At 40.3% G+C, this 11,542-nt stretch overlaps 1 protein-coding gene across 6 annotated transcripts in view; it reads right to left on the reverse strand.

Moving 5' to 3' along the window:
* Nucleotides 1-11,542, reverse strand: part of LOC122563660 (grainyhead-like protein 3 homolog) — a 102,261-nt gene that overhangs the window by 10,789 nt on the left and 79,930 nt on the right. For all 6 annotated transcript variants that reach the window (XM_043717690.1, XM_043717689.1, XM_043717691.1 and 3 more), the window contains 4 exons: nt 10,897-10,975; nt 10,027-10,166; nt 8,652-8,689; nt 541-629 (listed from right to left, as the gene is read on the reverse strand). In XM_043717690.1, coding sequence (XP_043573625.1) covers nt 541-629; nt 8,652-8,689; nt 10,027-10,166; nt 10,897-10,975 — 346 coding nt within the window. The remainder of the gene's footprint in view (nt 1-540; nt 630-8,651; nt 8,690-10,026; nt 10,167-10,896; nt 10,976-11,542) is intronic.

The raw sequence follows: 11,542 nt of genomic DNA on the forward strand, positions 1-11,542 counted from the left end.
CCAATTGCAACATTTAAAAGAAATCTGGATGAGTGTTTGAATAGGAGGGGGTTTAAGAGGGATGTGGGCCAAATGCTGGCAAATGGGACTAGATTGGGTTGGGACATCTGGTTGGCATGGATGGGTTGGACTGAATTGTCTGTTTCTGTGCTGTACATCTCTATGACTCCAAGAGACATGTGCCTTCTCCACTTACCCAGTACGGATACTTGGATCTTCCTATCCCTCATCTAGCATCTTCTTCCCAGCAATAGCTGACCTTAGTTCTCAAATCTCCACATACTCTGCCACACTAACTTTATGACAGAAATTGTTTTGATATATTTCTGGGGGTGCTGGACTCCCAGCCTAAATTTCCACTCCAGTTTACTGGAGCTAATGTAACTCATACAGGCTTGGAGCCACAAAGTAGGGACAGTGCTCCACTATTTGAGTGAGATCCAGGGATTAAAATGAGACAAACAAAATAATGCACTTTAGGAGATTCCCTGCTTCCTGCCTAGCCTGAACACATGGCTTTAAAGACATTTTTCTTTGTACCTCTTTCTGGTTCACAAAGTCTAGCTTGTTTGATTGGAGGGTCCAATTCATCTTTGTACAGAGTCTTGTTATCCCTCTTTATTGGAAACCTGTACATTTAAAGCACAAGATTATTGATTATAAGTGATGCATAATACTATTAGGTGCCACATAAGAATGGAATCATTGTCAATTGAAGCATTATTATCCATCTACATTCCAGTATGTGTGTAATGGAAGTTGAGATATCAGTCACCTGATGTGATTTTTAGATGAGTTAAATCTGATTCTTAAATGGCTGTATCCAGTGTGACTCTTTGTTTTGTGGCAAAAATTAGTATGTAGGTCACTGGCCACATGTCATCCAGGCCTTCTCATATTCAACTAAAGTGCCCGTCCTAAACGGATTCCCTTTGCTGTGTCGGTGCAGAGCAGGGCTACACCAAATGCAGCCCACAATATGAGCCCATGGGATGATTTGATGTTACTAATCTGTATGAATTATTGATAATACCTGTCTCAAAAATGTATCCGTTTAGTCTAACATTGAGAGTACATGTCATAACCTAATACAATATTTTGAGCATATTTACACTGTAGCTACCCATCTGAGACTGATTGCTAGTGTGTAGGCTCAATCAAACTCAACACTGCCTCCATTAATTGACTTCTGCCTGGTTAGATTCTGTTTACAAGAAGGCTCTGCAAACATCTGCATGCACGATTGGCTCTTACATTTGCAAATGTAAATGTTTGCGGAACAGGTGGGAGAGCAATCTCTGATACATTTACATTGAGGATATTGCAGGTTGTTTTGACAGTCACTCCTTCTATCATTACAATTGTATGATGTCCAAGATGCACTGCAGCAAATTATTGAGGTTTCTTCCACAGTAATCCCCAAACCCGCAACCTCCACAGAGGCAGTGAATGCTTGGGAACCTACAATTCCTCTTATAGTGACTCAGTGGTTAGCACTGCTGCCTTACAGTGCCAGGGCGAAAGTGAGGGTTGCAGATGCTGGAGATTAGAGTCAAGATTAGAGTGCTGCTGGAAAAGCACAGCAGGTCAGGCAGCATCCGAGGAGCAGGAAAATTGATGTTTCGGGCAAAAACCCTTCAACCCTGATGAAGGGCTTTTGCCCGAAACGTCGATTTTCCTGTTCGTCGGATGCTGCCTGACCTGCTGTACTTTTCCAGCACCACTCTAATCTTTACAGTATCAGGGACCGAGGCTCGATTCCAGCCTTGTCTGTCTGGAATTTGTGTGTTCTCCTCATCTCTGTGTAGGTTTTCTCTCGGTGCTCTGGTTTCCTCCTAGTCCAAAGACGTGCAGTTTAGGTTGATTTGCCATGTTAAATTACCCACAGTGCTCAGATATCTGTAGATTAGGTGCCATGGAAACTGCCGGGTTACAGGAATAGGATATTGGGATGGGTCTGGGTTGGATGCTCTTCAGATGGTCAGTGTGAACTTGTTGGGCCAAATGACTGTTTCCACACTTTGGGGATCATATTTTAAAATAAAATTGAGAGAAGTGCATTTGTATCTGTTGGTTTGCCATTGGCATGGGACCTCTACCTTTGCTGTAACTTGCTCTCACTTTAGTTTTTGACAGCCATTAAAGGCATTACTTGGAACCTGAAGTGTGAAGCTGATATTGAGTAAACATTTAGAACTATAAGAAAGTCAACTTAAGGAAAACAACATCAAGGAAGAATTAAAACCACGGTTTGCAACATTTTACTGCTGAATGAGTCAGGATTGCTGTGTATTTTCCATTCCTAGCTGCCATGAAAATGAAAGGAGATAAGAGTTGGGAATGGAATTTGTCCCAGTCTTGGTGGAAAAAGTTTCAGAATTAAATTAAAAAGACCAAGCAAGTAAGACTAACAACCCTGTTATCAGTGCTGGGGAAAGCATGCTAACCCTTACCCTCTCTGCAGAGCAGAGAACCCAGACAGGAGAGACATTTGATAGCTTTGAGGACATACTTTGAACCCTCTAGTAACGTTATTTGTTATCAGTATGTTTTCACTGTTGGAGCACAGAGCAAAGGGAGGCAAGTGATCATATTGATACATTTAGCTGAATCTTGAGAGATTAGACAAGTAAAAGATTATCTCATTAGAAGTAGCATTTTCTTAAGTATAAGAGATCATGATATAGCAATATACCTGCTTTGAGAGGAGAAACTCTCAAGAAAGCTATGGATATGTGGAGAAGCTCTGAAGTTATCAATCATCACTCAGGTCCAGTTGATGGGGGAACAAGCAATATGCTGACAGACATTCCAGACTGAATGAGAACAATGTATGAGAAAAAAGGAGGAAATATTTGCGGGAAAGCTACCAAAAACATCAAGGTAAGAGGACAGGATATAAATATTGTGGAGGACTTCAAACAATCAAAAACACGTGTATGTCCAAAATAAAGAGAACAGTGCTCTAACTGCAAGAAGCCAAGTCATTTTGCAGACAAGAGTTTTGCTGTAAAGAAGCCAAGCAAGATTAAAAGAATGGCTACTGGAGAGATGTCAGCCAATGATTCTGATGAATCATTCTACACCATGAAACAAGATTGGCATTATCAGGACTATAGGTGGTTATTAATTTGTAACTGTTAGAATAATATCGGCAATTGTGGGTGGCACGGTGGCACAGTGGTTAGCACTGCTGCCTCGCAGCGCCAGAGACCCGGGTTCAATTCCCGCCTCAGGCGACTGATTGTGTGGAGTTTGCACGTTCTCCCCGTGTCTGCGTGGGTTTCCTCCGGGTGCTCCGGTTTCCTCCCACAGTCTAAAGATGTGCAGGTCAGGTGAATTGGCCATGCTAAATTGCCCGTAGTGTTAGGTAAGGGGTAAATGTAGGGGTATGGGTGGGTTACGCTTCGGCGGGTCGGTGTGGACTTGTTGGGCCGAAGGGCCTGTTTCCACACTGTAAAGTAATCTAATCTAATCTAATCAATGGGAGAAGATCAAATCAATGTGAAGTATCAGGTAGATACTGGAGCTTTTTGCAACACCATGAGCTTTACAGATCTGTATGAGGTGGCTCAAGATGGTGACACAGAAATGAAACCATCAAGGTTAGGGTTGAAATGTTCTGATGGAATAACCCTCATCCAAAAAGGACTATAAATCTGAGTGCCCAATACAATGTGAAGAATGAAGATCTCAAATTCCAGACAGTAGATGTTAAACAAAATCCACTTGCCTCTGCTGAACCATGTCTAAAGTTTGAGCTTGTAACCTCATATTTGCTCGAGAGAATTTAGAAATGCAAAAGTTTGCAGCATTTTGAAGGTTATTGACAGCAAAACAAATCCAAGAAGATTACAATAATGTTCTTATACATCTTGAAAGTCTTCCAACTGAAAATCATTTCTAAGTAGATGAGAGTGTGAGACCAACTCAAGGAGAGATAAAGCTGCCCTCAAATCTAGACTGAAAAATATGACAGAGAACCAGAAAAGAATGGAGGATTCAAAAACTACTACAGACTGGATTAGCAACATGGTAGCAATGAAATGAACCCTTGAAAACTGAGAGTGTATATAGATCACCGTGGGCGGCACGGTGGCACAGTGGTTAGCACTGCTGCCTCGCAGCGCCAGAGACCCGGGTTCAATTCCCGACTCAGGCGACTGACTGTGTGGAGTTTGCACGTTCTCCCCGTGTCTGCGTGGGTTTCCTCCGGGTGCTCCGGTTTCCTCCCACAGTCCAAAGGTTAGGTGAATTGGCCATACTAAATTGCCCGTAGTGTTAGGTAAGGGGTAAATGTAGGGGTATGGGTGGGTTTCGCTTCGGCGGGTCGGTGTGGACTTGTTGGGCCGAAGGGCCTGTTTCCACACTGTAATCTAATCTAATCTAATCTAATCTAAGAAGATCTCTGTAAAGCTTTGAACAGATCTCAGTGTGTCATGCCAATTAATGAAGACGTCTTGTCACACTGGCTAAGGCAAAGGTCTTGACTGCCCTTGTTGCAATGTATGTTTACTGGCAAGTGAAGATGGAGGAAAGCAATGGTTTTCTAAGTGTCTTCTGGACTCCATTCAATTGATATAGCTGGTTGTACATGCTGCTTGTCATTTCCACTGCTCCAGAAGGATATTAATGCAGACAGAAGGATACAGTCACGGTGGCTCAGTGGTTAGCACTGCTGCCTCACAGCACCAGGATCCCAGGTTTGATTCCAGCCTTGGGAGACTGTGTGTGTGGAGTTTGCACATTCTCCCCATGTTTGCATGGGTTTCCTCTGGGTGTTCCGGTTTCCTTTAAAGAAGTGCAGGTCAGGTGGATTGACCATGCCAAGTTGCCCATAATGTTAGGTGCATCATTCAGAGGGAAATAAGTCTGGGTGGGTTACTCTTTGGAAGTTTGGTGTGGGCTTTTTGGGCCAAAGGGCTTGTTTCCACACTGTAGGGAATCTAATCTAATCATCTTCCTAAAACGGATGATCTGTTGGGGCTGATCAGCAAGGCTATGGATGTAAAGACACACTGGAAGAAGCCTTGGCACAACAGTATCAGAATCTAGTGCAACTGCTAGAGATAGAAAGCTAATTGAACCTGAAATTGAACAAGAAAAATGATGCAATTGAAATGCCTGAAGTCAAATGCATAGGTTATGTACTGACAGCAAAAGGACTGTACCTGATCCTGAAAAGGTAACAGAAATGAAGTGACTAACAGATGTGAAAGCAGTATGATTATTTGTTGGATTTGTGCTTTTAACAAGGCGCCTACTTAACATGTCATCACAGTAAAACTCTATACAAAACTCAGTGCTAAGGATGTGCAGTGATTTTGATGCACAGAACACAAAGGAGCTTTCACTAGAATTAATCAGTAAAGACAATGCCAGTACTGAGGTACTACGATCTGAATGATGAAGTTACCTTGCAATGTAATGCCAGTGAGACAGGAGCACGCCTCATGCAACAATGGCAACAAATTGCAACTGCATCCAGGGTGTTATGCAAACTTAATGATATTACATTCAGATTGAGAAAAGGTGGTTGGCAGTTATCTTTCTTTTTTAGCATTTTAAGCTACACCTGTCTGGGAGAGACAAAGTGGCATTGGAGTCCAACATTAAACCACTTCAAAATATCTTCAATCTATCTGAGATGGGAAAAGAGATGGTGAAATTCATCCATGTTAGTCACCAAGGAACTAAGTTGTGCTTGAGGAAGATAAAAGAGGTGTTCTGCTGGCCCAACATGAGCACTGAGATTGAAGACTATATCATCCAGTGCAATGTTTGGTACTGAATACAAAGCCAATCAATGACATCTCTGATAGGGCAGTGATGAAGCTTGAATAGATCTGTTCGTTCTCAGAAGAGCTGATTATTTTGTCACTATTGATTATTATTCCGACTATTGAGAGTTAGAGCAACTGACATCCACCAATGAGACTGGAGAATTCCTGAAAATGCACTTTAGTCATTACAGCATTCCAGACATTCTGATGACTGTTTTAGTGCTGTAGTTGTGGATATGTTTGCCAAGCTGGGATGATGATTTGCAGACGTTTCGTCCCCTATCTAAATAACACCTTCAGCGCTTTGGAGCCTCCTGTGAAGCACTGCTGTACTGTATCTTCTGGAATTTATTTGATGCTATTCCTGCTGCTTCCAGTTGCTGGCTCTGGTTGTTTGTTGTAGTGGCTGGTATATGGGGTTTAGGTCTATGTGCTTATCAATGGAGTTTATGGATGAGTGTCCTATGATCGTTGTGTTGTCCAGTCAAATTTGTGGTCCTTGTCATCTGTGTGTATGGCTAGTCATGGTGTTTAGTGGCTAATTGGTGTTTGTGGATGTGGATTGCTAGTTGTCTGCTTGTTTGTCCTATACAGTGTTTCATGCAATCTTTGCATTGGATCTTATAAATTACGTTAGTCTTGCACATGTTGGGTATAGGGTCTTTTGTTCTGGTGCGTTGTTGGCTGAGCGTGGCTGTCGATTTATGGGCTGTCATGAATCTGAGCAGTATGGTCCTCAGTGTAGAATTCAGCTGCTTCATAAAGGATTAGGAACTTCAAGACCATACATCTTCACACTCTATCCCTCATTAAATGGAAGGACTAAGGTGGCAGTGAAACTTGCTGAAGAGTTCATAAATAAATCAAGTAAATTCAGCAGAGAGTTGTTCAAGGCACAACTTCAATGAGAAACATGTTTAATGAAAGCATGGGAAGTAGTCCATTTCAAAGACTAACATTATACTAAAAAAACAAGAACTAGTAACAAGATTGAATGACAAAATCAAGGTGAAACAACAGAGAGCCAAATTTCACTTGATAAAAGTGCTAAAGCATTGCCAGAGCTGAGTATTGAAGAGTCAGAGTGCAGATGTTCAACAGTTTTCAATAAGAATTAGCATGTGTGGCAACTGGAGACCAATATAGACCTGCACAGAACACCTTAATTGTATGTATTGAATATGAATGACCAGTTATATCCCTGCAGCCTTAAACAGATATGTACAACTAACAAATCTGTTCCTTCACTGCAAACAGCTGATCAGAAAGATGTGATCTCAACATTGGCCCAGAGTACAGAACAACCATCAGTCCCAGAGCTTTATCAATCTCCAAAATAAAATAAATTGATCAGCAACAATAGTTACAATGGAAACAGCACATAAATAACACTCACCAGAGAAAGAAAATCACACTAGGAATAAGCAGATAACTAACAACAAAGCACATATACCATTAGAAGATAAGTTGTTAAGTGTAACTGCTCCAATTACAAAACAATGTAGAATTTCCAATGAGTTGGTTCAAAAAGGCCTCTCACTATTGCCTTCTCAGTGACAGCTAGGAACAGCATCAAATACTAACATTGTAGCTAATGTTCACATCACAATAATACATTGCACAAAAGTAATGTTTGTCACTACATTAGAGTTTCCTTGCAGCAAACCAAAACAATATGAGACCATCCCCTCCAGTCTCACCTTGCTTTGCCCTAATGTTAGGACAGGTTCTGACTTCACATTTGCACAGCTAGTTTCGCATCAGTCTAAAGCTAAATTGACTTCATACTGACAGCAAATTGACAGTGAAAGTGGATCTAACAAGTAATGATCTAATCTTTTAATTAAGCCACAAGAACTGTAATACATTTTTGTAAACCGTGTAATCTACAGTCTTGCTTGTGGCCTAACAAAACTGTGGAACTCATTTATCCTATATTATGCTGCTGAAACTGAAGCTGTTGAAAATTGAAAATGAAATCAAAGCTGTAAAACATATAATTCTCACCCAAACATGGGTCAAAACATTCTAACTTCTAGTTTCAGCTGGTGGAGTTTATACCACATATTATCCAATGTGCTCTAACGTTATTTTGCAATTCAAACCTGTGGTTTATTCTTAAAATTCTTTAAAGCTAAAATACTATCTAAGTGTAGACAGTCTTGCAATTTTTCACAGTCCTCCCACTATTCAGCTTTAAAGTCACTATAATTTAGATGAATCAAACAATAATTTGCAATTGAGAGTTAATGTCTGATGATGTCAGTTTAACTTACAGAGTCATTTGAAAGTTTGCGGTAAGAATTGGTTAATCTGCTGCATAAACACTCAGAATATTATTCTGACTTCATAAGATGTATAGTATGATTCCACAATTAGTACTGAAAAACAGTTTCTCCATTATTTACACTGACATGAATTGCAGTGTAACTATCCCAATTTTCTTCAATATTTTGTTTTTGAAACTTGATCATGCAGAATAAATTGTTGCTGTTTGAAATTTACATTTCTTGCATATTGTCAGATAAACCCTCACCCATCAGTTAAAAAAGATTTACATTTTTATGATTCCTTTCAGGATGCAATGGTTTTCCAAAATACTTAACAATCATTTAAATTCATTGAAGTGCAATGCAAGAAGTTAAATTTCCTCATCCCCTATAGGAGATGGTGTCAATGCATAAGTCTGTTTAAAATTTCCCAATGCCATGCACAACATCTTCTGATGATCAAATTATAGCAGGGAGGCACATCCCTGGAAAGGTACAGAGGCAAGGCATCATCAACAATGCACATACATAGCACCACTTACATACAAAACTATCCCAAATCACTTTAACTTTAGAACAAAGAGAGAGTATTCCTTACCTGTCAGGATTTGTGACTTCGCAACTCATCGAATGCCCCTACAAGATAGAGCATCATTTTAAGACAATCTTCAATTATTATGAATTTCAAAAACAGCAGTTAGTGGTACAATCGAAACAGCAAAGTAGAAGTAACTTTGTGAGTCACAGATTGAAATTTGGGAGGTCTGAACTTGGCCATTTATTTTTTAAAAGCTGTTTTAAGCTGCTGAAAATATTGCTAGAGTGGTTTATTAATGCTCACTGCTAGTGGTGTTACTCAATATAATGTTCTGGCAAACAAGGATCCTGCTTTGAAGAAGCAATTGTGCAGAGGTACTGCAGTGCCTAGAATTCTGTGTTTTTGGTGCAGAGAATGAAGCTCGGGCAGGCAATTGATTCACTTGATGCAATACACTTTCTAACATGAAGCAGTACCTCTAGTCAAATTAAATTGAATTGAATTGAATTGAATTTATGTCACGTGTACTGAGGCACAGTGAAAAGCTTTGTCTTGCAAGTAATACAGGCAGATCACATAGTTAAGTAGCATAGATTGTAAATAACAGGTAAACAGCGGCAAAAACAAAAACACAGGTACAGGCGAATGTTAAGAGTTTGTGAGTCCATTCATTATTCTAACAACAGTACGGTAGATTTTCAATAAGGAAATTTTACTCTGACCCCTAGGTTCCAAACAACTTGGAGACAGGGTTTTTGTTTAAATTCATCTTCCACCCCTGTTGCCCCTCACTGTTTTATCTCCATATACATTAATTTTCTCAGTATGTGATAATGTATCGATTTTTGACTAGAATATGCTCAACAACTAAGCACCCACAGGTCACTGAGTAGAAAAAAGTAGATCCCCAACTCAATTCAAAATGTCCAACCCATTATTCTGCTGCTGTGCTCTGATTTGGGGAAGGTCAGGCTGGGGATAACATCCTCCCAGCTTCTACCAGTCACCTGAGGAATTGAGTATATCAATTGGTTGAGTTTTCCAAAGAGTAGCAATCTCATGCCAATTTCTACTGCAAACCTTTATTCTTATGGAATGACAGATCAGGGCTCCTTCAGAAATGCAGAGCCATACTTCCATTTGACAACACTCTCATTTTGCAGAAAAAATTGAAGAAAGACATACTATGTTCCCTTTATCAAAGCAGTCAGCAGTTTATGGGTCCAGGCAGACACTTTGACCATTGTTACCAAGTTGTAAATTCACAAGTGTGAGATTGCCCTGCTGGGAGGGTAGAGTACCAGGTGGCTAGGCTGCTGGGTTAATTCAGATGCCAGGTGGATATTTGAGAAGGTGCCAGAGGATAAGTGCCAGATGGCTAGGATTCCTGTTATTGTTATATTGTATTATTGCAGTTATCATCATATATACATACCAATCCAGTTCTTTGTGAATACAGAAAATGGGCTTCTGGGGTGAAGAGAATAGGAGGAGAAATGAGATCTGTCACTGGTTTAAAATAAGTTGTGTCACTTCCTTTGTGGTCTGACAGTGGAATCCTTTTGTTATCAGTGGCTGTTAAATGAGAAGTACAAGACAGAAGATCAAGTATTAAGAATTTATCATTTGTAGACTGATCATTCATCAGATAATTTGATTTATGTTTGTCACATGCAGCAAGATAGTGAAAAGAATTATACCAAAGACCAATCATACCTTACATAAGTGCATCAGCATAATAGAACAAAATGTAAAATATAGTGTTACAGCTACAGAGAAAGATCAACTCTAATATATGAGGGGTCTGTTCAAAAGTCTGATACCAGCAGGGAAGAAGCTGTTCTTAAAGCTCTTGGTATCTGTTCTCAAACTTTTTATCTTCTGTCCCATAGAAGAGGGTGGAAGAGAATATAACCAGGGTGGGAAGGGTCTTTGATTGTGTTGGCAGCTTTCTTGAGGCAGTGGGAAGTGCAGATGGAGTCAATGAAAGGAAAGCTAGTTTTCATGATGGACAGGGCTTCATTCACAACTCTCTAATTTCTTGTGGTCTTGGGCAGAGCAGTTGTCATACCAAGCTGTGATGCATCTGGGTAGATGCTTTCTATGGTGCATCTATAAAAGTTGGTAAGCAACATTGTGGACATGCCTAAATTCCTTGGCCTCCTAAGGAAGTAGAGGTATTGGTGTGCAGTCTTGACTTAGTGTTGATGTGGATGGACCAGGACAGATTGTTGGTGAATGAATGATTTTCATTCTTCAATTCTATGGAATTCTGCCACTCCATCTCAAACATTATTTTACTCACTCTCTGTGGTAGAATCAGGAAACTTGCTTTTTCTTTTCGATTGCTTGCGCTCTTCATCTCTCATTTTTCTCTCAGCACCCTGGAATGATGGATATGAGAAGAATATCTAGTGACTCTCCAGAAATTGAATTGCAGATGGATCAGTTAACAGAAGGTAAACAATATGTATAAAATTCATCAAATAGTTAATTGTAACAGCAGTAAGCACTGAAGTACTAAAAATCAAACTCTCCTTAATTATTGTCAAAAGATGTTATGGTTCTGTTCGCCGAGCTGGGAATTTGTGTTGCAGACGTTTCGTCCCCTGCCTTTGGGTTGTGGCATGTCCTCGTTTTGTTGTCTTTCCCTTAGGCATCTGTTGATGAAATTGCACGGGGGGTATCCGTTTTTGGCGAATACATTGCTGTCGTAACCACCACCCCAACACACACAAAAGAAGTTGCATCAAGACACTATTCAAAAGGGCCACAACACACTGCAGTACACCAGAACTGCAAAAAGAGGAAGCAGAACACCTATACAATGTATTCGCCAAAAACGGATACCCGCGCAATTTCATCAACAGATGTCTAAGGGAAAGACAACGGAACGAGGACATGGCGCAACCCAAAGGACTAGCCACACTACCATACATCAAGAACATTTC

The sequence above is a fragment of the Chiloscyllium plagiosum genome, chromosome 27 (assembly GCF_004010195.1).
Source record: "Chiloscyllium plagiosum isolate BGI_BamShark_2017 chromosome 27, ASM401019v2, whole genome shotgun sequence".
Classification (NCBI taxonomy): Eukaryota; Metazoa; Chordata; class Chondrichthyes; order Orectolobiformes; family Hemiscylliidae; genus Chiloscyllium; species Chiloscyllium plagiosum.